General features: G+C 41.2%; 1 protein-coding gene across 5 annotated transcripts in view; it reads left to right on the top strand.

Annotated features, from left to right (window-relative positions):
• Nucleotides 1–24,417, top strand: part of RBMS2 (RNA binding motif single stranded interacting protein 2) — a 73,238-nt gene that overhangs the window by 24,501 nt on the left and 24,320 nt on the right. For 4 of the 5 annotated variants that reach the window (XR_003970408.2, XM_030322937.1, XM_030322939.1 and 1 more), the window contains one exon: nt 15,766–15,932. Coding sequence is in view for 4 of the 5 variants with exons in the window: in XM_030322936.2 (XP_030178796.1) it covers nt 15,766–15,932 (167 nt within the window). In the remaining variant the exon portion in view is untranslated. Of the gene's footprint in view, nt 1–4,011; nt 4,105–15,765; nt 15,933–24,417 lie in introns of those variants that run through there. The other variant, XM_030322938.2, reaches the window with a different exon arrangement.

Consider the following 24,417-nt stretch of genomic DNA (forward strand, 5'->3'; position numbering starts at 1 on the left):
AGACAGAACATCAATGGGGGAGGGCCAGAGAGAGAGGGAGACACAGAATCTGAAACAGGCTCCAGGCTCTGAGCGGTCAGCACAGAGCCCGACACGGGGCTCGAACTCACGGACCGTGAGATCATGACCTGAGCCGAAGTCGGCCGCTTAACTGACTGAGCCACCCAGGCGCCCCTAAACAACAGATTTTCAATGTAGATGAAACAGCCTTCTATGAGAAGAAGATGCTCTTTAGCACTTCCGTAGCTAGAGAGGAAAAGTCAGTGTCGAAGCTTCAAAAGACAGACTGTCTTGTTAGGGCTAATGCAATTAGTGACTTGAAGTTGAAGCCAATGCTCATTGACCATTCTGAAAATCTTAGGGCCCTTAAGAATTGTGCTGAGTCTACTCTGCCTGTGGTCTGTGAATGAAACAGCAGTACCTGGATGATAGCACATCTGTTTTACAATATGGTTTACCATATATTTTAAGCCCACTGTTGAGCCTATTGCTTAGAAAAAAGATTGCTTTCAAAGTATTGCTGCTCATTGACAATGTACTTGATCATCCAAGAGCTCTGATGGAGCTATCCAATGTGAATAATGTTTTTTTTCATGCCTACTAACACAACATCCATTCTGCAACCCATGGATCAAGGATGAATTTTGACTTCTAAGTCTTATTATTTAAGAACTACATTTTGGGGGCACCTGCGTGGCTCAGTTTGTTAAGCCTCTGACTCTTGATCTCAGCTGAGGTCATGATCTCACAGTTTGTGAGTTCAAGCCCCACGTTGGGCTCTGTACTGACAGTGCAGAGTCTACTTGGAGTTCTCTCTCCCTCTGTCTCTGCCCCTACCCCACTTGTGCTCTGTCTCTCTCTCTCTCAAAATAAGTAAACTTAAAAAAAATTAAGAAAAAAAAAGGGAACTACGTTTTGAAAGGTTATAGCTGCAATAGATAGTGATTCCTCTGATGGATCTGGAACAAGTAAATTGAAAGCCTTACTGGAATTCGCCATTCTAGATGTTATTAGGCACATTCATGATACGTGGGAAGAGGTCAAAGTACCAACATGAATAGGAGTTTGGAAGAAGTTGATTCCAACCCTCAAGGATGACATTGAAGGGCTCAAGACCTCAGTGGAGAAAGTCACTGTAGATGTGGTGGAAATAGCAAGAGAACTGGAATCAGAAGTGGAGTCTGAATATGTGACTGAATTGCTGCAATCTCATAATAAAACTTGAGTGCATGAGGAGTTGCTTCTTATTGGTGAGCTGAGAAAGTAGTTTTTTTTTTTTATAGTTTTTTTAATGTTTGTTTATTTTTGAGAGAGAGAGACAGAGAGACAGAGCATGAGCAGGTGAGCAGCAGAGAGAGAGGGAGACACAGAATCCAAAGCAGACTCCAGGCTCCAAGCTGTCAGCACAGAGCCTAATGTGGGGCTCAAACCCATGAACTGGGAGATCATAACCTGAGCCGAAGTTGGACGCTCAACCTACTGAGCCACCCAGGCATCCCGAATTTTGTGTTATGTATATATGTATGTATGTATCTATGTATGTATTTATTTATTTATGAATAACAGAGAGAGAGAGAGAGAGAGAGAGAGAGAGACAGAACAGGGGAGAGGGAGAGAGAATCTTAAGCAGACTCCATGCCTAGAGTGGAGCCCGAAGAGGGACTTGATTTCACAACCTTGAGATCATGACCTGAGCTGAAATCAAGAGTTGGAACTTAACTGACTGAGCCACAAGTGCCCCATTCTAAATAAATAATTAAGTTTTGAGAGAGAGAGAGCGAGAAAGCGAGAGAGCGCAAGGGGGAGAGAGAGAGTGTGGAGCCCAGAGCATTGGCTCAAGCTTACCTGAAGCAGGGCTTGAGCTCACCGTATGCAGTGCTCAAACTCGTGAATCGTGAGATCATTACCTGAGCCAAAGTTGGGTGCTTAACTGACTGAGCCACCCAGGTGCGCCCCTCCCCCCCCCACGCCTTTTCTTATATTCTTTATAGATGTAGTATATTGTAGCTGTTATGTAAATAGTACATATTTATGAGACTGTGGGTACTGGACCTTGTAGAAATTCTTACATCATCTTCCACATTACTATCCAAGAACTGGATAGAATTTTCTCTTCCTTTTTTTGGATTTGCTTATACAGTTAACCCTTGAACAATGCAAGGGTTAGGGGCACTGAACCCCTGTGTAGTTGATAGATCCAGGTGTAGCTTTTGACTCCCCTGAAACTTAAGTACTAATAGCCTACTGTTGACCAGAAGCCTTACCAATAACTGTTAAGACATATTTCATATGTTTTACATATTACTGTATTCTCACAATAACCTAGGGAAGAGAAAAATCTTATTAAAATCACAAGGAAGAAAAAATACATTTACAGTAATATACTGTATTGAAAAAAATTCACGTATAAGTGGACCTGTACAGTTCAAATCCATGTTGTTAAGGATGAACTGTAATCCATTTTTGGTATTCAGTGCTCAGTTTGGCAGTCAGTCCTCACTTCCACCTCTTACCTGTAACCTCTGCCCCATTCCAATTGTAGATTTAGATCATGAGTTTGATAAAGTAGGTTAACACTTTTCCAAGGACTAATTTAGTTTTGTTTTTGTTAGGAGAGAGAATCTGAAGCAGACTCCACGCTCAGTGCTGAGCCTGTCACAGGGCTTGATCCCACGACTCTGGGATCATGACCTGAACCAAAATCAAGAGTTAGATGCTCAACCAACTGAGCCACCCAAGCGGCCCTCTATTCTAGTTAAAAAAAAAAATAGTATGTCAGATTTTAAAAGACATTTATATTTTTAGAGAACACGCAAGCTGGGGAGAGAGGCAGAGGGAGAGAGAGAATCCTGAGTAGGCTCCACACTCAGTCAGTGTGGAGCCCGACATGGGGCTGGATCCCATCACCCTGGGATTGTGACCTGAGCCAAAATTAAGAGTCAGGTCACTCAACTGACTGAGCCACCCAGTTGCCCCTTATTTACTTACTTTAAAGTAATCTCTACACCCAGTGTGGGGCTCGAACTCAACCTGAGATCAAGAGTCAGATGCTCTGTGACTGAGCCAGCCACATCCTCTGATTTTTGTTTTTTAATAGATAATAGATGTATGGCCTTGGGATAAAACAAAATGTTCAAATGGGTATTAATGAAACACACATAGAAAAAGCCTGTGTTTTCACCCCATCCTACATATACCTAGTCCCTTCTACCTAGTAGCCAGGATTATAAACTGTTTCTTTTGTATCTTTTTAGAGATAGTTGTATGCACATTATATCAAACTTTGTGAGTTCTTTGTGACTTGTAAAAGCAGACTAGAACAAGGATAGGACTTTATATACCTGATGTATTGCTGGGTGGTTGCACATACACATTTTATTTTGATCTGGAAATAGACTAGGCATACATACCTTTCATATCCTTGGATTAGGCCAGTTCCTTTAGGTGTGTAGTATTGCCAGTATTTATTGTCTTTTCTATAAGGAAAAAAAAAATTCTATAATGACCAAAGGAGCAGAATCTTTCTGACTTTGAGTCTTAATAAGACCAGATCTTCAGTCTACCAATCTGTGTATTCTTTGAACAGGTAGAGTGAGGGTGGAAAAGAGGAGTGCTGGTGTTTCCTGACTTCTTGTGGGTTTTTTATCTATTTCTGGCCAAAATGAAATTGTGTCAAATGATGAACATATGGTAAATGATGGGGTAGGGTACAACAAACTATAGGCAGGCATTATCTTTCCTGGTTTTTTTTCTCTCCCTTTTCTCTCTTGTGGAAGAGGCAGATAACATTTCTCTGTAAGCCATGAAGTTGTTTTTGAGAGAGAGAGAGAGAGAGAGCAAGTGGGCAAGGGACAGAGTGGGGGGGGGGGGGGAGAGAGAGAGAGAGAGAGAGAGAGAGAGAGAGAGAGAGAGAGAGAAGCGGGGCTCCTGTTCACCTGAAGCAGGGCTCGAAGTCACGAACTGTGAGATCATGACCTGAGCCGAAGTCAGATGCTTAACCAACTGAACCACCTGGGTGCCCTGAAAGCCATGAAGTTCTAATGATGCTGCTATTTTTATTCACTTTGCAGTTCCTTCCTGGGCCATATATTCTCCTGAACACAGGTAATCCGTCAGCCAAGTTGAATAGTGGAGGGATTTGGTAATGCAGAATAACACTCAGTGGGGGCTCAGTTGTGTTCCACACATATTCTCCCCAAGCAGTCAGCTGTCCTGTTCCTACTTCAGCTGCTTAATCTTTAAAGATCCTTCTTCTGTCCTAAGAAGTTATGAAACTTTTTGCTGTATGTTTCCTGGTACATATGAGTTATTGCCACACTGACATGTACCCACAAACTGGTGACATGGTTGGTTATTACGAGGATTGCAGGCATGGGCGTGTGCTCCCTAGAAAGGCTGTGCTTAAAAGGGCTCTGCCCACCATAAAATTGCCCATATACTTCAATTGAGGGCTCTTGCTCTGGTTGGTTTATGTAAGCACCAGTATTACATAAGAGATATTCCTCTAGCTTGTTTAAGTCATAGTTCAGATACCTTTGTTCCTTACATGTTCTACTCTGACTGGACATTACCCGTTGTCTAAGAACTTAGAACTGTTCTCTTTCCAGAAGAGAAAGAAACAAAAGATACAGGGTCCTGTAAAGGGCTGCTTTATGTGTTTACTCAGCTGTTAGCACTGGTTTGGATACTTTCAGTGTTCAGGTTTTTTGTTATTTGGTTCTGCTTAACAAAAAGCAAGGTGATAACAACAGAGGAAATGTTGAAATAAGACTGAGCCTCAGTTTCTAAGTTTTAAAAGAGAATAACACATTCCCTGTTACAGCTCACAGAGTTGTGAGGAAAATCAAATGAAATCATAAATGTGATAGGATTTAAGACACTGTTAAAGGTTAAACAAATGGATATAGAACAGAATTCTGTGTTAAACTTGGCCTTGAGGATTTTTGCACAGTGAGGTTTTTTTTAATCCAATTTTGAAGAAGACTTTTTCTTAAGACCTTCTCCATCAAATCTTCCACCTGAGTCTTCAAAGTAGACTGGTTGGTTCATTATTCAGGGTCCTAAAAGGAAACAGATGGAATATCCAAATTGAGTAATTTGAGAAAGATTTAATAAAGAGACTGTTTACAAATGGGTTGAAGGAAACCAGTGAGAGAGCAGAGTACCCTATAGCCAGCAATTCCAGAGCCTACATTACTTCATCACCTCTAGGTCTAATAGGGCAAAGTATTGAGAGAGAATACCAGAGTCTAAGAGTAGCTATATGGAGGGAACTGTGGGCTGCAGTAGTATGCAGCCAAATCATGGTGTTTTGGCAGGAGCTAGGGAAATAAATACTCTGACCTCCTTCTCCTCCTGCCCTTTGATTTTCTGCTGGTATACATCTGGTTACCCAAACCCAGCTGGAAGCCAGAGGGCAAGGGAGCCTGTGCATGCACTCTACATGGTCAGCTTCCTGGTACACAAAGCAAGGTGAGCAAGAATGGTGAGTGGATCTGGAAAGGCAAATAGATTCCTGGGTAGCATTCTGTGGTTACATGCTTAACTGAGGATTCTATAGTCATTTTGGCTTAGGGCTTTTAAATGTCTATTGTATACTTGAGACCCAGTTTGAATACCACCTGGTATAAATGTAAGAAACTGGCTGGAGGCCATATGGTTGGTGTACCTTACTGTTCCCATCTTGGTATTCAAGAGATGCGGGGAAACAGATTGCTGTTCTAGTGGTAAGAGCCATGAAAGAGGAGGAGGAGATGAGGAGCTAGAGATGGTGTCAGGTTTACTTGAGTTCAGAGGAAGTAGTAGAAAGTGCCGAGTCAGCTTTTAAAATCAGCTATGGTGGGGCGCCTGGGTGGCTCAGCTGTTAAGTGTCTGATTTCGGCCGAGGTCGTGATCTCAAGATTCATGAGTTCAAGCCCCGCGTCGGGCTCTGTGCTGACAGCTCAGAGCCTGGAGCCTGCCTCGGATCCTGTATCTCCTCCTCTCTCTGCCTCTCCCCCACTTGCACTCTGTCTCTCTCAAAAATAAATAAAAGTTTAAAAAAAAAAATCCTTAAAATCAATCAATCAACCAACTATGGTAGACAGATATGAGGTATGTATTCTCTGGCGCAGGCTCTGCATTTTCCAGAGATGCCTTTTTTGTTTTAGTTTTAATATTGTTAGTGTTTGTTTTTAGGAAAGGGGGACTGTAAGATAATATCCCCTTTTTTTCCCCATAAAGCTTAATTAATTAATTTAGAGCACAAGTGTAGGAGGGTCAGAGGAAGAAGAAGAGAATCTTAAGCAGGCTCCATGCTCAGCACAGAGCTCAACTTGGGGCTCAGTTCCACGACCTTAGGATCGTGACCTGAGCCAAAATCAAGAGTTGGATGCTCAACCAGTTGAGCCACCCAAGTGCCCCAAAGTTTTTTTTTTTTTTTTTTTTTTTTTTTTTTTAATCTATACACCAAACATGGGGCTCAAACTCATGACCCCAAGGTCAGGAATCACATGCTCTTCTGCCAGCCAGGCGCCCCGCAAATATCCCTTTCTTGTTCTGATATGTTTTAATGGTTAATCTATATTTCCACTTGAATTGCAATAAATACATTAATATCATGACTTTTTTATCTGGAAATGAAGTGTGGTGATGCCAGCCTAGGCTGAATTCTGTGCTAGTCCACGCTACCTGTGGTTGCCTGACATCTCAAGATGTTTTTAGTGGTTGGAATGTGCTCCTCTTTCCACCCATCCCCATCAAATTTTTACAACAGCTTTGTTGATATATAATTCACATACCATACAAATCACCCATTTAAAGTGTACAGTTCAGTGGCTTTTAGTGTTTTCACAGAGTTTGCATCCATTACCATAATCAATTTTAGGACATTTTCATTACCCCCCAAAAGGAACCCCACTAACTTAACCCCCAGCCCCTCCTACCCCCACCCCCTGCTGCCATTCTCTCATTACTCACCTCTCACAGTCATAGGTAATCTCGAATCTGCTAATCTAGAGTAGATTTGCCAGTTCTAGACATTTCATATGAATGGAATAATACAATATGGGGTTCTTTGTGACTGACTCTTCAGTTTGCATGTTTTCAAGGTTCATCCATATATCTGTACTTCATTCTTTCTTATAGCTGAATAATAGTTTCATGTATGGATATACTACATTTTATTTATCCATTCATCAGTTGATAGACATTTTTGTTGTTACCACTTTGGGCTACTATAAAAAATGCTATGAAATTTGTGTACAGGTTTTGTGTGGACATAATGTTTTTAATTCTCTTGGGTACATACCTAGGAGTGAAATTGCTGGGTCATATGATAACTCTGTGCTTAACTGTTTTAGGAATTGTCAAACTGTTTTTCAAAGCAGCTGTATCATTTTATGTTCCCATCAGTGTAGAAGGGTTCCAAATTCTTTACATTCTCACCAACACTTGTTATTTTTTATTATAACATCAAACTTAGAACTTTTGATTAAAGTCATAATCCTTATATTCTAGCCATCCTAGTAGATACAAAGTGGTATCTCATTATGATAATGATTTGCACTGCCATAAAGCTCCTTATTAAGAATGTAATATCCTATACATCCTTCAAGATACAGCTGTCTTTTTGGGGGGGTGCCCAGGTGGCTCAGTTTGTTGAGCATCTGGGTCTTGGTTTTGGCTGAGGTCATGATCTCATGGTTCGTGGGTTGAAGCCCTGCAACAGGCTCTGTGCTGACCGCTTGGAGCCTGCTTGGGATTCTCTGTCTCCCTCTCTCTCTGTCCCTCCCCAGTTCATGCATGTAATGTCTTTTTCAAAGCTAAATAAACATTAAAAAGTAAAGATACAACCATCTTTTTTGAGAAACTTTTTCCTCAGGATTTAACTGTTTTTTCTTTCATACTCTTGTACAATTTTGCTTGGATCCCCGTTAGCACACGTATGTCATTCTGCTAGTTATCTAGATTGTAAGCTCTGGTTTGTGAATTCCTTAATGGCTCCTTGTGGGTGTGTGTTTAAATTTATTATGAAATATTTCACTCCTACTCTTACGCATTTGTGAGTCCCCACTGCATCACGTAGGGCTTGCACATAGTTGGTATTCAGATATTTATTGACTGACTCAAATAGTGCAAAGGGTCTCATGAATGATTATCAGGAGGTCTGTTATTTCTCAGGGAAAGTCAACTTTCTTTTATTAGGAGATACTATGATAGAATCAAGGAAATAATGTATTTTAGACAAAAATGTTCAGATATAAGGGCACTCAGTCAGTTAAGCATCTGACTTGATTTTGGCTTATGTCACAATCTCACGGTTCGTGGGTTCGAGCCCTGCATCAGGCACCACCCTGGCAGTGCAGAGCCTGCTTGGGATTCTCTCTCTCTGCCTCTCCCCCACTCACACTTGCTCTGTCTCAAAATAGATAAACTTAAAAAAATGTTTAGATATATCATATGTCCTAGAGATCATTGGCTCCAGGGACATGTCTTATCCGTATTCAAGTTGCAGTAGGAATTTTGATGTCAGGCTAGTGGATTGTATATCTTTGAGATTCTTTAGGGGTTTATTAAAATGATACACAATTAGAGGCACCTGGGTGGCTCAGTCGGTTAAGCAACTGACTTTGGCTTAGGTCATGATCTCTCATGGTTCGTGAGTTTGAGCCCCACATGGGGCTCTGTGCTGACAGCTCAGAGCCTGGAGCCTGCTTTGTGTTCTGTGTCTCCCTCTCTCTCCCTGCCCCTCCCCTGCTTGTGCTCGCTCTCTGTCTCAAAAATAAATAAGTAAACATTAAAAAACAAAAAAAAGGTAACACAATTAGCAAATCCCCTAAGTTTGTTTTACTCCTTTTAGTTAATGTCCATGCCTGTATACTGTGTGCTAGGAACTTAGCTAGCTGGGATGAGGTTTTCTCCTGCTTTGATGATAATAATGTTAAGGGCCCAGGATGGGGATAACCTTGATGGCAAATGAATGGATATAGGATTTTCAAATTTTTTGAAATGCAAAATGAACGCTTGATCAGAATCTAATTTTCAGAATAAAGACAGTGTTCGGGGCGCCTGGGTGGCGCAGTCGGTTAGGCGTCCGACTTCAGCCAGGTCACAATCTCGCGGTCCGTGAGTTCGAGCCCCGCGTCAGACTCTGGGCTGATGGCTCAGAGCCTGGAGCCTGCTTCCGATTCTGTGTCTCCCTCTCTCTCTGCCCCTCCCCCGTTCATGCTCTGTCTCTCTCTGTCCCAAAAATAAATAAACGTTGAAAAAAAAAAAATTTAAAAAAAAAAAAAAAAAAGAATAAAGACAGTGTTTTACTTACATTATAATTTAATTAACAAGTATCTTATCTGACTGGATCATTCTCTTAAAGATCTGATGAAAACTTAGTGATTGGGGGATAGCTGGCTGGCTCAGTTGGTACAGCAGGCTGCTCTTGATCTCAGGTCATGAGTTCAAGCCCCATGTTGGGCATGGAGCCTACTTAAAAAAAAACAACAAAACTTCGTGATTGGTAAGTAGGCATCGTATCATCTCTATCATTATGATCTCTTTTTTTTTAAAAATTTTTTTTTTTTCAGCGTTTATTTATTTTTGGGACAGAGAGAGACAGAGCATGAACGGGGGAGGCGCAGAGAGAGAGGGAGATACAGAATCGGAAGCAGGCTCCAGGCTCTGAGCCATCAGCCCAGAGCCTGACGCGGGGCTCGAACTCACGGACCGCCAGATCGTGACCTGGCTGAAGTCGGACGCTTAACCGACTGCGCCACCCAGGCGCCCCAGTGATCTCTTGAAAGAGAGCCAAAGGAAGAACGCTGTCTTGTCTCCCAGTTTCCTATAACTCAGCAAGACCGGAAACATAAAATTCATGCTACAGGAAGAGGGGAGTTTGAAGTTGAAGGAGTTATACATTTCTGTTTCCCCATCCTAACAGCCCTTCCCCAGGTATTTATCCCTAGATATTCTTTTCTTTTTTTATTTTTTTTTTTTAACGTTTATTTATTTTTGAGACAGAAAGAGACAGAGCATGAACAGGGGAGGGTCAGAGAGAGGGAGACACAGAATCTGAAACAGGGTCCAGGCTCTGAGCTGTCAGCACAGAGCCCGATGCGGGGCTCAAACTCACGGACCGCAAAATCATGACCTGAGCCGAAGTTGGCCGCTTAACTGACTGAGCCACCCAGGCGCCCCTATCCTTAGATATTCTTAATGGGATATATCACAGCGTTCTCTGCACATCCTTTTAAATACCACCTTACCAATCATTTAATTAGGCTTTTTCCTCACCTTCCTTCATGTCTAATATTGTCTAAATACTCTCATCATCTCTGGTCTCCCACCTCTCCGAACCAGCTTTGATAATGCAATTGAGATATGTGATACCGTTTCTCTGCGGTAAACCCATAATCTTTCCTATTCACTTCCAGAATTAAATCTCCTTCTTAAGAAGACTGATACTGGTACTCTTTTACTGGGTAACTATATGTATTTCTTTGATACATAATATGCTAGCATCCTTTATTTCTGAAGGCTTTTTTTTTGTTCTGTTTTGTTTTTTAGAGAGAGTGAGTGGGGGAAAAGGAGAGAAATAATTTTTTTAAATTTATTTTTTGAGAGAGCGTGTGAGCGTTCATGGGCATACCAGCGGGGGAGTGGCAGAGGGAGAGAATCTCAAGCAGGCTGCACACTCAGTGCAGAGCCCACCAAGGGGGCTTGATCCTGCAACCCTGGGATCATGACCTGAGCCGAGATCAAGAATTGGTCGCTCAACCAATGGAGCCACCCAGGCAATCCCTCTGAAGGCATATTTAATAATCTCATGAGGGGCGCCTGGGTGGCGCAGTCGGTTAAGCGTCCGACTTCAGCCAGGTCACAATCTCGCGGTCCGTGAGTTCGAGCCCCGCGTCGGGCTCTGGGCTGATGGCTCAGAGCCTGGAGCCTGTTTCCGATTCTGTGTCTCCCTCTCTCTCTGCCCCTCCCCCGTTCATGCTCTGTCTCTCTCTGTCCCAAAAATAAATAAATGTTGAAAAAAAAATTAAAAAAAAAAATAATCTCATGTATCTAAGATTCTAGGCCAAATGTGAGGGACCTTGTTTAAATTTTTTTTTTTCAACGTTTATTTATTTTTGGGACAGAGAGAGACACAGCATGAACGGGGGAGGGGCAGAGAGAGAGGGAGACACAGAATCGGAAACAGGCTCCAGGCTCTGAGCCATCAGCCCAGAGCCTGATGCGGGGCTCGAACTCCCGGACCGCGAGATCGTGACCTGGCTGAAGTCGGACGCTTAACCAACTGCGCCACCCAGGCGCCCCAAGGAGGACCTTGTTTAAAGAATTCACATTAACATTGGAATTATAGGGCATAGTACAGTTCTGAATCATGTTCTACATGGCCACTAATCCAAATGACTTCAGGAGTTTCACCTACATGAATACAAAAAACCAAGGTTATAAGTAAAAACTTACCTATCTTTCTTTTTCTTCTGGGAGCAAAACAAAATTACATGTCATTCAAAAGGATGAAGTTAATTGATAGATACTATAGTAGATTTATATCCCTTCCTGAAGAGAACCTGGTATACTAACAAGTCAGCCATTTTAGCTTCTCTAATATCCCTGAGTTTTATCCTCACATGAAAATGACATGTTTTAGGACATAACTATAAAAAGCAAATTAGCTTTAAGATTTATGGTCTGCTTTGAGTTATGAAATCTTCCATAGTTCAGCAGGATTAAGGAAAGAAATATCTTGCGCTTCACTTTGTAGTTTAGGCCTGACAGATGACCAGTGACCTCAGAGAACTATTTCAGTAGGAGTCAAGAGAGATAAAACTGCCCTGTCCTTCCCTTACTGATAAGAATATCTCAGTTCTCTGGACCTTTCTAAATACTACCTTTTTCTCTCTTACATAGGTAAACATGGATTTTTAGTTTACATTAGTTATTATGTCTCTCCAAATCATTTTGTTTTGGGAAGCCAGATAAGCTATTCTTAGGGGCTTTCTCAGCTGTTTGTTTGTTTGGTTTTTTTTCCTTCTCTTGGATTGTGTTACCTTTCAAAATGAATAAATAAATATATATACCATTTCTCTTTGGAGCCAAACCTATGTGGCAATTTCAGAAGCTGCATAAAAATATCAAGAGACAAAAGTCGTGGTTTGTTTTTTTTTTTTTCATTTTTCGTTTTCTGGTTTTTGGTTTTTGTTTTTTTTTTTTTTTTTTTTTTTCTTAGCCATATCTTTTTTCCTAGGAATTTTTCTGGCCTACAGCAAGTTTATTATTGACTAAGCCATATTTTTAAATTATAGCTAAGACCTTAGTATTAAAACCAAGGTTTATAGCTATGTAGCAAATCAATAATTTAAGTTTATTTCTTTACTTAGTAACCCTTGTGTTCTTTTCTGGACAGTACTGGCATCCTTGATACTTTCTGTTAGATATATTCTCTCATATTGGGACAGGGGATAGATAAACTCAGGCAAATGGTCTCCTGTGCCAGTGCTTGGCACATGGTCTTATGACACTAGAGTTGCTTTTTCTGTTTTGTTGGTGTCATCATTATCATCATCATCATCACCCCAGGCATAGAATATCCTTTGGCTTTCTCAGCCTAAGGATAAACAATAGTAATTCCTTAGAGATGAGGAAAGACCTATATTATTGAATGATCTCCAGTAGTGATCTTGCTCTGAACTCTGGAACAGCCATGATTAGAATATAGGTCACAGTTTTCTTAACTGTACTTAATTTTTTTTAATGTTTATTTTTGAGAGAGACAGAGTATGAGCAGGGGAGGGGCAGAGAGAGAGGAAGACAATCTGAAGCAGGCTTCAGGCTCCAAGCTGTCAGCACAGAGCCCGACACAGGGCTCGAACTCGCAAACTGTGAGATCATGACCTGAGCCGAAGTCGGAGGCTTAACGTACTGTGCCACCCAGGTGTCCCTTGACTGTACTTTAAATCGGGTGGTGCGATTATGATAGTAATGATAATAGAGGGGGCCTAGACCCACTAGTATTTGATTATTATTGCAGATCTAGTAATTCAGTGGAGATTTCAATGTCATTCAGTTTTTTTTTTAATGTTTATTTTTTTTTTAATTTTTTTTTTCAACGTTTATTTATTTTTGGGACAGAGAGAGACAGAGCATGAACGGGGGAGGGGCAGAGAGAGAGGGAGACACAGAATCGGAAACAGGCTCTAGGCTCTGAGCCATCAGCCCAGAGCCTGATGCGGGGCTCGAACTCACGGACCGCGAGATCGTGACCTGGCTGAAGTCGGACGCTTAACCGACTGCGCCACCCAGGCGCCCCTAATGTTTGTTTATTTTTGAGAGAGAGAGAGCAAATGGGGGAGGGGCAGAGAGAGAGGGAGACACAAAATCTGAAGCAGGCTCCAGACTCTGAGCTGTCAGCACAGAGCCCAACACAGGGCTCGAACTCACAAACTGCGAGATCATGACCTGGGCTGAAGTCAGATGTTCATCCGACTGAGCCACCCAGGTGCTGGCAAAAAAGTACAGCAATTTTTAGAGCTGAATGTATGACCTTTAGGGGTTTTTTTGCCCTATTTTTGTCTTGTCTGAAAGTTGCTAAAAAATACACCATGCCTCGTGCACCCTCCTGCACTTATTGACTGTATAATGTGACTGTCACCATCATCATATGGATGATCATCATTACCACTGTCACATGGATTGTTCTGTATGGGAGATCTTAGTGTAAGCGCTGGCAAAGAGAGGGGGACAGGGATAGGAAATATAAATGTTGTGTTGGTAGTAGGTCATGAGTCTCGTCCATCCCAGAATGTGATATTGGGTCTCTTCTTCTTTGCTGCAGGGATAAACTGTGTGTGTGCAAGCAAGCAGGTACACCTTTTTATTGTGTACAGTGATAAAGATAGGAAAATACCTGCTTCAACATATTTTAGCTCAAGCAAAGATTTTAATTTTGAGGTTTGCTAAAGGTCAGGGGCATAAATGTAAGAGGCACATTTCATATTAAAGATTCTTTGGGGTGAAGATTTTCACTCTTTGATATTCATGTTTCTCTTTTTCTTCTGTTATTGCTCTACTTCCTCAACACCACCACCAAAAAGAGAACGGGGTGAAAAACCTGGAGATGAAACTAGCATTTGAGAGGGAAGTAATTCCAAGTAGATTTATACTGTGAAGTGCTTTGAGCCTAGGGAGAACTGGAATATGAGTGTGAGGTAGTAAAATGCATGATATTATAGGTACCTATGCAAATTTAGAGTATTATGAACCAAATATAAATGTAAACACTAAAAGCCTGATTAGAACATAAAGAGTTAAAATATTCATGAAGTGGGGCGCCTGGGTGGCGCAGTCGGTTAAGCATCCGACTTCAGCCAGGTCACGATCTCGCGGTCCGTGAGTTCGAGCCCCGCGTCAGGCTCTGGGCTGATGGCTCAGAGCCTGGAGCCTGTTTCCGATTCTGTGTCTCCCTCTCTCTCTGCCCCTCCCCTGTTCATGCTCTGTCTCTCTCTGTCCCAAAAATAAATAAACGTTGAAAAAAAAAATATTCATGAAGGAATGGATCCATGCTCCAGCCAACCTGGTATTTTCCTCTAATAGAAGTACCAAAAAAAAATACTGTAGCCCAGTCTGGTTGCTTGTCCTGGTATCAGTAGTGAAAGATTTGGGATGCTTCATCCCAAATCTTGGGTTTCCTTGACCATAATGTAGCTGTTGTTCATTCACTTAAACTTTAAAACATTTGTAAGTAACTTAGGACTAAATTCTTATTACTAAGGTAACAAATTTCAGTTTTTACTGGTAATTAGTATTTTTACGTGGGCATTAGTATTTCATTTTATTTGTCTAAGTTTATAGTAATGTTCAAGTTCCAGGTATTTTGCAGTTCACATATTCTACAGTTTTTTGAATAATCTATGTTAAACTTACTTATACTTCCATGATTTGATAAATTTTTATTATTTCCTCTTCATCATTTTTTAAAATATTTATTATTTTTGAGAGAGAAACAGCAAGCAGGGAAGAGAGAGAGGAAGACACAGTGTCGGAAGCAGGCTACAGGCTCTGAGCTGTCAGCACAGAGCCTGACGCGGGGCTCGAATTCACAGACTGTGAGATCATGACGTGAGCTGAAGCCGGCTGCTTAACCGACTGAGCCACCCAGGCACCCCTTCTCTTTATCATTTTTAAGTGGAATCTAGATTTCATTAGCCCTGTCTCATTACATAAGTTACTTAAGAGGCATACATTGTGTTCTTCAGTATCGGTATGATAAAAACATTCCACTATAACAAAGTACCTTTTTTTTTTTTTTTTACATTTATTTATTTTTGAGAGACAGAGACAGAGCACAAGTGGGGGAGGGGCAAAGAGAGAATGAGACACAGAATCCGAAGCAGGATCCAGGCTCTGAGCCGTCAGCACAGAGCCCGATGTGGGGCTTGAACTCACAAATCACTAGATCATGACCTGGGCTGAAGTCCGATGCTTAACTGACTGAGCCACCCAGGCGCTCCCAAAGTACCTTTTTTTAAAACCTTTAACAAGCTTATTTTGGCCTCTCATTATTCCTGAAACATAGGTAAGACAGTTATGTATTTTCTTATTCTATGGCAGAATGGCAGAGAGGAATTTCTTTAGTTTCTGTTTTGTTTTTGTTTTTTAATTCTCTATTGAGTTAATTGCTATTAAAGTTTGGAATCATTCTTTGCAAGGAGCCAGGATCTTCCTCACTCTCCAGTATTTAAATGTATAATCTTCTGATCTTCTGTTGCTCATGTCTCTCTGCAGCCATATGTGTCACTGTCTCAGCAAATGGCACCACCTAGTCCAAGCAGCAGTACCCCTAACAGCAACAGTGGGAACAATGGAAATGACCAGCTGAGCAAAACCAACCTCTATATCCGGGGATTGCAACCAGGCACTACTGACCAAGACCTTGTCAAATTGTGCCAGTCGTAAGTTGGCAGACATGTGGGTAGGCTTCGAGGGACAGTACAGGTTTGGCGATACTGACTTCTTGCCAAATACTCTTGTCCTGAAATGCAGTATTATTTGTCACAAGATTTCTTAGCAGCCCCTCTTAAATTCTACCTGTTATTAATACATGAAACCTTCTTGCGTTTCTCTGAGGAAAGCCAGCATAGGGCTGGCCTTTGAAGCCTAATAGGTGACTGTGTACTCAGAACTGATGGTCTTTGTGGAAAGATTCCCATCCTTACACCTTAAATAGAAATGCTCAGTATCTCTAAAGATACTGATTAGAAGACAGTGAGAGTTGGCAGTGCAGTAGGGATAGAAGAAAGTGGAAGTAACCAATTGAATTGTACATTTAGGAGAGTTTCTGCTGATAGAAGTAATCCCAGTGAACTAGAGGAGCTCTCAAATTAGTGGATAAAGGAGACGGTGGAGAAAGAGGTTGACACTCTGCATATACCCCCCCTAAAGACCTTTGGGGTTCTTCAGAGTGGATTTGAGTCATGAGGTAGAGATAACTGCCATGGAATTAGCCCAGTTAAGAATGCTAGAAAAATTTGCAAGAGTCCAAAGATGCGAATTCCATTTGGCAGAAAAATACGTGTTTCAAATGATACATTTGGGGGAATGGTTATAGGAAGAAGTCTGGGGGTAGGGAAGAGGAAAATTGATTTTGGGTAGGGAATGGTAGAAAGAAATAGAAATAGGAACCTTAGACTCCTTAGACTGTGTAATTACCATTACAAAAAAAAACTTTTATCGACATATAACACACATAAAGTACACAAATCATAAGTGTGTATACAGCAGTGACTTTTCATAAGGTAAACGTATCCTCGTAACAGTCCCTTGTAACCAGATCAAGAAGAAGAACATTACTGGGGTGCCTGGGTGACTCAGTCAGTAAAGCATCTGACTCATGATCTTGGGGTCATGAGTTCAAGCCCCACGTGGGGTATGGAGTGTACTTAGAAAAAAAAATGAAAAGGAAAAGAACATTACCCACTCTTTGGAAGCCCACTTGTCAGTTTCTATCCCCCCACCTCCAAACAAAGATCTACTGTTTTTTTTTTTAACTTATTTATTTTGAGAGAGAGAGAGAGAGAACGGGGAAGTGGGGGAGGGGTAGAGAGAGGGAGAGAGAGAATCCCAGGCAGGCTCCATGCTGTCAACACAGAGCCCAATGTGGAGCTCAATCCCACGAACCCGTGAGATCATGACCTGAGCCGAGTCAGACACTTAACCGACTGAGTCACCCAAGCGCCCCTCTACTGTCTGTATTCTAAATGATTGATTGGTGTGGTTTGTTTGAACTTCATATAAACAATGATACAGCATACATGCCCTTTTATGTCTGGCTTCTTTTGTTTAGTGTTATTTGTGAAATTCATTCATATGAATTATAACAAAACTTTGTTTATTCTTATTGCTTTATAGAATTCCATCATAGGAATACACCATAGTTTATTTGCCCATTCTACTGTTGCTGGACATTTGAGTTGTTTCCAGTTTGTGACTATTATCTATATGAATAGTGCTGCCATGAACTTGTACATGTGTTTTGATGTACGTATGTGTTGGGTTTATAGCTAGGAGTAAAATTGCTGAGTCATAGGATATACATTTGTTCAGCTTTTGTAGATACTACTAAATAATTTTCTGAAGTGGTTAAACTAATTCAAAATCCCACAACAGTATGTGTAAAGTTCCAGCTGTTCCAAATCCTGGAAAGGCAGAACATTCTGCCCCCAAAATATAGGTGTGAGAGGCATCAGAGATGCTTTATAAATCCTTTACTCTTCTGAGGTTTGGTCCATGCAAATCATAGGGATTTTTGCTGGTACCAGGTTGCATAGATTCAGTCTCTAAAGGCTAGATGTATGTATGAAACTTTTTTTTGTTTTGTTTTGTTTACCTCAGATTACCTTGGTTAAAAGGTATTTTATTAAAAAAAATTTTTTTTAACGTTTATTTTTTTGAGAGAGAGAGAGAGAGTGTGTGAGGTGAGAAGGGGCAGAGAGAGAGAGAGGGAGACAGAATCTGAAGCAGGCTCCAGGCTCTGAGCTGTCAGCACAGAGTCTGATGCGGGGTCGAACCCACGATCCGTGAGATCATGACCTGAGCCAAAGTCCAGCGTTTAACCGACTGAGCCACTCAGGAGCCCCGAAAGGTATTTTAAATGAGAGTGAGGGAACTTAGTCTAGGACTAGTAATTTTTGAGGGGAATGGGAATTGGCAGAAATGTTGGTTTGTTAAGGAAAAGGCTATCATACCAGTCTAGTTCCTTGATTTCTGCATGCTGGGTTTCTTGCACGAAACATAATATGCTACAAAAATCTTATCACTTCACAAGACAGACAAAACTCACTTCTACTTCACAATACTTTTAGACTTTCACTTTGCCCTTGACAACAGTTGCCTTATCTTTGGCCGTGTCTGAAGAAGGGATGAGAATAGTCAGGGTCATCATATAGGTTGGAACCGAGGAGCTCAATAGGAGACTATAGAGACGTAGAAATGAGGCAGGGAAAGAATAGGTGCTAGATGAGTTATGACAAAAAGGAGGCTGAGAGGGACAGGTGGCTGGAGCCCTGCTGGATGCTGCAAGCTGGGAGTTAAACCTTTTTAGGAAGGGTGTTTCCCATGCATAGAAGGACTTCCTGTTTTCTTCCTAGTTATCTCTCTCTGGGTTGTAGGGGAAGTGAATATTCCTGGATCCTAAACCCTGGTGGGCAGGAAGAAAAGGCATGGAGTGTAGGACTGGAATCCTTGTTCTCTTGGAGGGGCTTCTTCTTCCTAGGAGGAAGCAAACCCAAACAGTCTGTTGCCAACTGCAGTGCAGACTCTGAGCTCTAGGTCTCAACCTGCTCAGACCCACAGCCAGCTCCACCTTGGGGCCTTGGTAGGGATAGCAACCTGTATGCCCTCTGGCCAGTCTCCTGCATCTCTTCCCTTGCCTAAGTTTGGGAAAGAATCCAAATATGTAGTCCTGAAGGGCTAGGATCATCATATTCATCCCCACCCCCATTTTGATGTGTTCTTTTCCCAGCCTCCAAGGCATTACTTGGCTTTTTCTGTCTAATCCATTGGATGACAGAAGCCCCACCAAAAAAGTCAGTGAGAGCCTGCCCAGGAACAAAACAAATATATCAGTCATCATATGTTCTTTAGGGATGAGAGGGGAAGTGAAAAACAAAACACTTGTTTGGGGTATTGGTCTCAAATTCAGTCCCTGCCAGCTGTTTTCAGGTAAATCCTATACTTCTGATTCTATTAGTGATTTCTGTTCTGTATCTTCAATATTTTCACCCTCCTAGGGTGGGATGTAGAGACGTCTTTCTAGTGGAACACTTCTAATATGATCCTGACCTGGGATACTCCACTGCTGAGTTTGGGGGACTCCACATGACTGCTGCCAAAGTATAATTTTCAAAAAGTTGAAAAACATGATTCTCATACAAATATAGGTAAACACATGCCCAAGATTTATTTCATTCATTAATAAGGGAACCAGCAGAATGGTAAAATGGATTCAAAGACATTTGAGGGACTGAGTATTTATAGATACTGAAGAAATAATGTTGGAATAAGATTCCTAGGTTATAGGGGTGCCTGGGTGGCTCAGTTGGTTAAGCATTCAACTCTTTATCTCAGTTCAGGTCTTGATCTCAGGGTTGTGAGTTCAAGCCCTGCATTGGGCTCATGCTTGGTATGAAGCCTACTTAAAAAAACAAAAAAACAAAAGATTGGGGGCACCTGCATGGCTCAGTCAGTTAAGTGCCGGACTTTGGCTCAGGTCATGATCTCATGGTTCGTGGGTTTGAGCCCCTTGTCGGGCTCTGTGCTGACAGCTCAGAGCCTGGAGCCTGCTTCGGATTCTGTGTCTCTGTCTCTGCCCCTTCTCGGTTTACACATACACACACACACACACACACACACACACACACACACTCTTTCTCTCTCTCTCTCTCTCTCTCTCTCTCTCAAAAATAAATAAATGTTAAAAAAAAAAGATGGCTGGGTTATATACAAAACTGGTTCATATCCTATAGGACAATATAAAACAGGAATTTTTGGGATCTCTTTTCTACTGGATAGAAATTATTTGCATTTACTGGACAAAATCTATACGTTAATATGTGTCTTCACAAGGCCTGGACCCTAAGCAGTAGTAAACAGTAAGTCAAAAAAAGAAACATCCCCTTAGATAATTAAATATATTTCAAGTAGGCCTTTTAGACAGTGTTTCAGAATGACATTGAAAGGATACACGATCTTCACTTTACCTTACCGTCAAGTTTTGGGTAATTTCTTAACACTGCTGTTGCACCTGGTTTTGTACCCACTCACCTCCCTAACATGCTCAAATCTTGACAGTGAGAAATAGAAGGCTTAGAATAAAGTAAAGCAGGGCAGAGAACCATTTACACTAAAGTTGAAGTTTCTTTTTTTTTTTTTTAATTTTTTTTTTTCAACGTTTATTTATTTTTGGGACAGAGAGAGACAGAGCATGAACAGGGGAGGGGCAGAGAGAGAGGGAGACACAGAATTGGAAACAGGCTCCAGGCTCCGAGCCATCAGCCCAGAGCCCGACGCGGGGCTCGAACTCACGGACCGCGAGATCGTGACCTGGCTGAAGTCGGACGCTTAACCGACTGCGCCACCCAGGCGCCCCATAAAGTTGAAGTTTCTTGACTGTAGTAACGATGATAATAGTAAAGAACTTTCAAGCATTTACCATATGGTAGACATTAGTGCTTTATATCCATGAACTCATTTCGTATTCCCAACAATCCTATCTCTGCTTTACAGATGATGGGACTGAGGCCCATAGGGGTTAAATGACTTGTCCGAAATGACATACAGCTATAGAGTGTCAGAACTAGGGTTTGAAACGAGCAGTTTATACTAGCCAACTGGATCCGACAATACATTAAAAGAATTATTTACCACAATCCAGTGGGATTTGTCCCTGGGATGCAGGGCTGGTTCAATATCTGCAAATCAATCAGTGTGACACATCACATTAATAAAAGAATAAGAACCACATGATCCTCTCAGTAGATGCAGAGAAAGCTTTTGACAAAATACAGCATCTTTTCTTGATAAAAACCCTCAAGAAAGTAGGGATAGAAGGATCATACCTCAAGATCATAAAAGCCGTATATACAAAAGATCCACCACCAATATCATCCTCAATGGGGAAAAACTGAGAGCTTCCCCCCTAAGGTCAGGAACACGACAGGGATGTTCCCTCTCACCACTGTTGTTCAACATAGTGTTAGAAGTCCTAGCTTCAGCAGTCAGACAACACAGAGAAAAAGAAGGCATCCAAATTGGCAAGGCGGAAGCAAACTTTCATTCTTCGCAGATGACATGATAGTCTATGTGGAAAACCCAAAAGATTCCACAAAAAAACTGCCAGAACTGATCCATGAATTCAGCAAAGTTGCAGGTATAAAATCAATGTACAGAAATCTGTTACATTTTTTTTTTAGTTTTTTCTTAACATTTATTTATTTTTGAGACAGAGACAGGGCATGAATGGGGGAGGGTCAGAGAGAGAGGGAGACACAGAATCCGAAACAGGCTCCAGGCTCTGAGCTGTCAGCACAGAGCCTGGCGCAGGGCTCGAACTCACAGACCGTGAGATCGTGACCTGAGCCGAAGTCGGACGCTTAACCGACTGAGCCACCCAGGCGCCCCTACATTTCTATATACCAATAATGAAGCAGCAGAAAGAGAAATCAAGGAAGCGATCCCATTTACTGTTGCACCAAAACCCGTAAAATACCTAGGAATAAATCTAACCAAAGAGGTGAAAAATCTATACACTGAAAACTATAGAAAATTTATGAAAGAAATTGAAGAAGATACAAAGAAATGGAAAAACATTCCGTGCTCATGGATTGGAAGAACAAATATTGTTAAAACGTTGATACTACCCAAAGCAATCTACATATTCATTGCAACCTCTGTCAAAATAACACCAGCATTCTTCACAGAGCTAGAGCAAACAGTCCTAAAATTTGTATGGAACCAGAAAAGACCCTGAATAGCCAAAGCAATCCTGAAAAAGAAAACCAAAGCTGGAGGCATCACAATTCTAGACATCAAGATGTATTACAAAGCTGTAATCATCCAGATAGTATGGTACTGGCACAAAAACACTTAGATCAATGGAACAGCATAGAGAACCCAGAAATGGACCCACAAATGTATACCCAACTAATCTTTGACAAAGCAGGAAAGAATATCCAATGGAATAAAGACAGTCTCTTCAGCAAATGGTGTTGGGAAAACCGGACAACAACATGCAGAAGACTGCACCTGGACCACTTTCTTACGCTATATACAAAAATAAACTCAAAATGGATGAAAGACCTAAATGTAAAACGGGAAGCCATCAGAATCCTAGAGGATGAAACAGGCAACAACCTCTTTGATCTTGGCCATAGCAACTTCTTACTTTACATGTCTCCAGAAGCAAGGGAAACAAAAGCAAAAATGAGCTACTGGGACCTCATCATAATAAAAAGCTTCTGCACAGTGAAGGAAACAGTCAACCAAACTAAAAGGCAACCAACGGACTAGGAGAGGATATTTGCAAATGACATATCAGATAAAGGGTTAGTATCCAAAATCTATAAAGAACTTCTCAAACTCAACACCCAAAAAACAATCCAGTGAAGAAATGGGCAAAAGACATGAATAGACACTATTCCAAAGAAGGCTACTGGAATTATTCCCCTATTCCAGATGGCTAACAGACACATAAAAAAATGCTCAACATCACTCTTTATCAGGGAAATACAAATCAAAACCATAATGAGATACCATCTCACACCTGTCAGAATGGCTAAAATGAACAACTCAGACAACCACCAATGTTGGCAAGGATGTGGAGAAAAAGGAACCGTTTTGCTCTGCTGGTAGGAATGCAAACTGATGCAGCCACTCTGGAAAGTAGTATGGAGGTTCCTCAAAAAATTAAAAATAGAATTACCCTACAACCCAAAGGATATTTATCCAAAGGATACTGGTGTGCTGTTTCGAAGGGGCACATGCACCCCAATGTTTATAGCAGTGCTGTCAATGATAGCCGAATTATGGAAAGAGCCTAAATGTCCATCAACTGATGCATGGATAAAGATGTAGTGTGTGTGTGTGTGTGTGTGTGTGTGTGTATATACACATATATATATATATATATGTATATATATACACACACACACATATACATATACGTATATATATACGTACATGCGTGTGTGTGTGTAAATATATACATATATATGTATATATACATATATATGTGATGGAGTAATACTCGGCAATCAAAAAGAATGAAATCTTGCCATTTGCAACAATGTGGATGGAACTAGAGTGTATTATGCTAATGGAAATTAGAGAAAGACAGATATCATATGACTTCACTCCTGTGTGGAATTTGAGGTACAGGACAGATGAACATAAGGGAAGGGAAGCAAAAATAATAAAACAGGGAGGGGGACAACACATAAGAGACTCTTAAATATAGAGAACAAACTGTTGCTGGAGGGGTTTTGGGTGGGGGATGGTCTAATTGGGCAAGGGGCATTAAGGAATGAGCACTGGATGTTATGTGTAGGTGATGAATCACTGGATTCTCCTCCTGAAATCATTATTGCACTATATGCTAACTAACTTGGATGTAAATTAAAAAATATATAGAAGAAAATTATATATAGAAATTATATAGAAGAGGGGCGCCTGGGTGGCGCAGTCGGTTAAGTGTCCGACTTCAGCCAGGTCACGATCTCGCGGTCCGTGAGTTCGAGCCCCGCGTCAGGCTCTGGGCTGACGGCTCGGAGCCTGGAGCCTGTTTCTGATTCTGTGTCTCCCTCTCTCTCTGCCCCTCCCCTGTTCATGCTCTGTCTCTCTCTGTCCCAAAAATAAATAAACGTTGAAAAAAAAATTAAAAAAAAAAGAAATTATATGGAAGAAAAAAATATAAAGTTATATAGAAAAAATTATATAGAAGAAAAAAATTATGTAAAAAGAAAAAGTTTGGCTCAGGTTAACCTTCAATCAGAGGTGGGTAATGGGATGCAGAGAAGAGAAATGTCTATAGGTTTTTCATAGGAATGGTGTTTGTCCAGAAGAAGGTAATTGATTATTAAGGATTATATTTAGTCCCCAAGGAATTCCAGCCAGAGCTCTGCCCCTACACACACTATGTGGATATCACCAGGCTTCTTTTCCCAAGAAGATAATAGTCTCTTCCCACATAGTATCTAAGTCTTAATTGGGGAAGAAGAGAGAAACATGTTGGTATTGTAGGGACTGCAGTTATGTTATTTCTTGTAGGCATCTTTGGAGAATAGGTTTATATGATGAGCTTGACATTTTAAATTTATTTCTTCTTGTTTTTATTAAGGTTTGAGTAGGAACAGTTTTGAAGAAAGGGCATGGATTCATCCAGAT

The sequence above is a fragment of the Lynx canadensis genome, chromosome B4, assembly GCF_007474595.2.
Source record: "Lynx canadensis isolate LIC74 chromosome B4, mLynCan4.pri.v2, whole genome shotgun sequence".
Lineage (NCBI taxonomy): Eukaryota > Metazoa > Chordata > Mammalia > Carnivora > Felidae > Lynx > Lynx canadensis.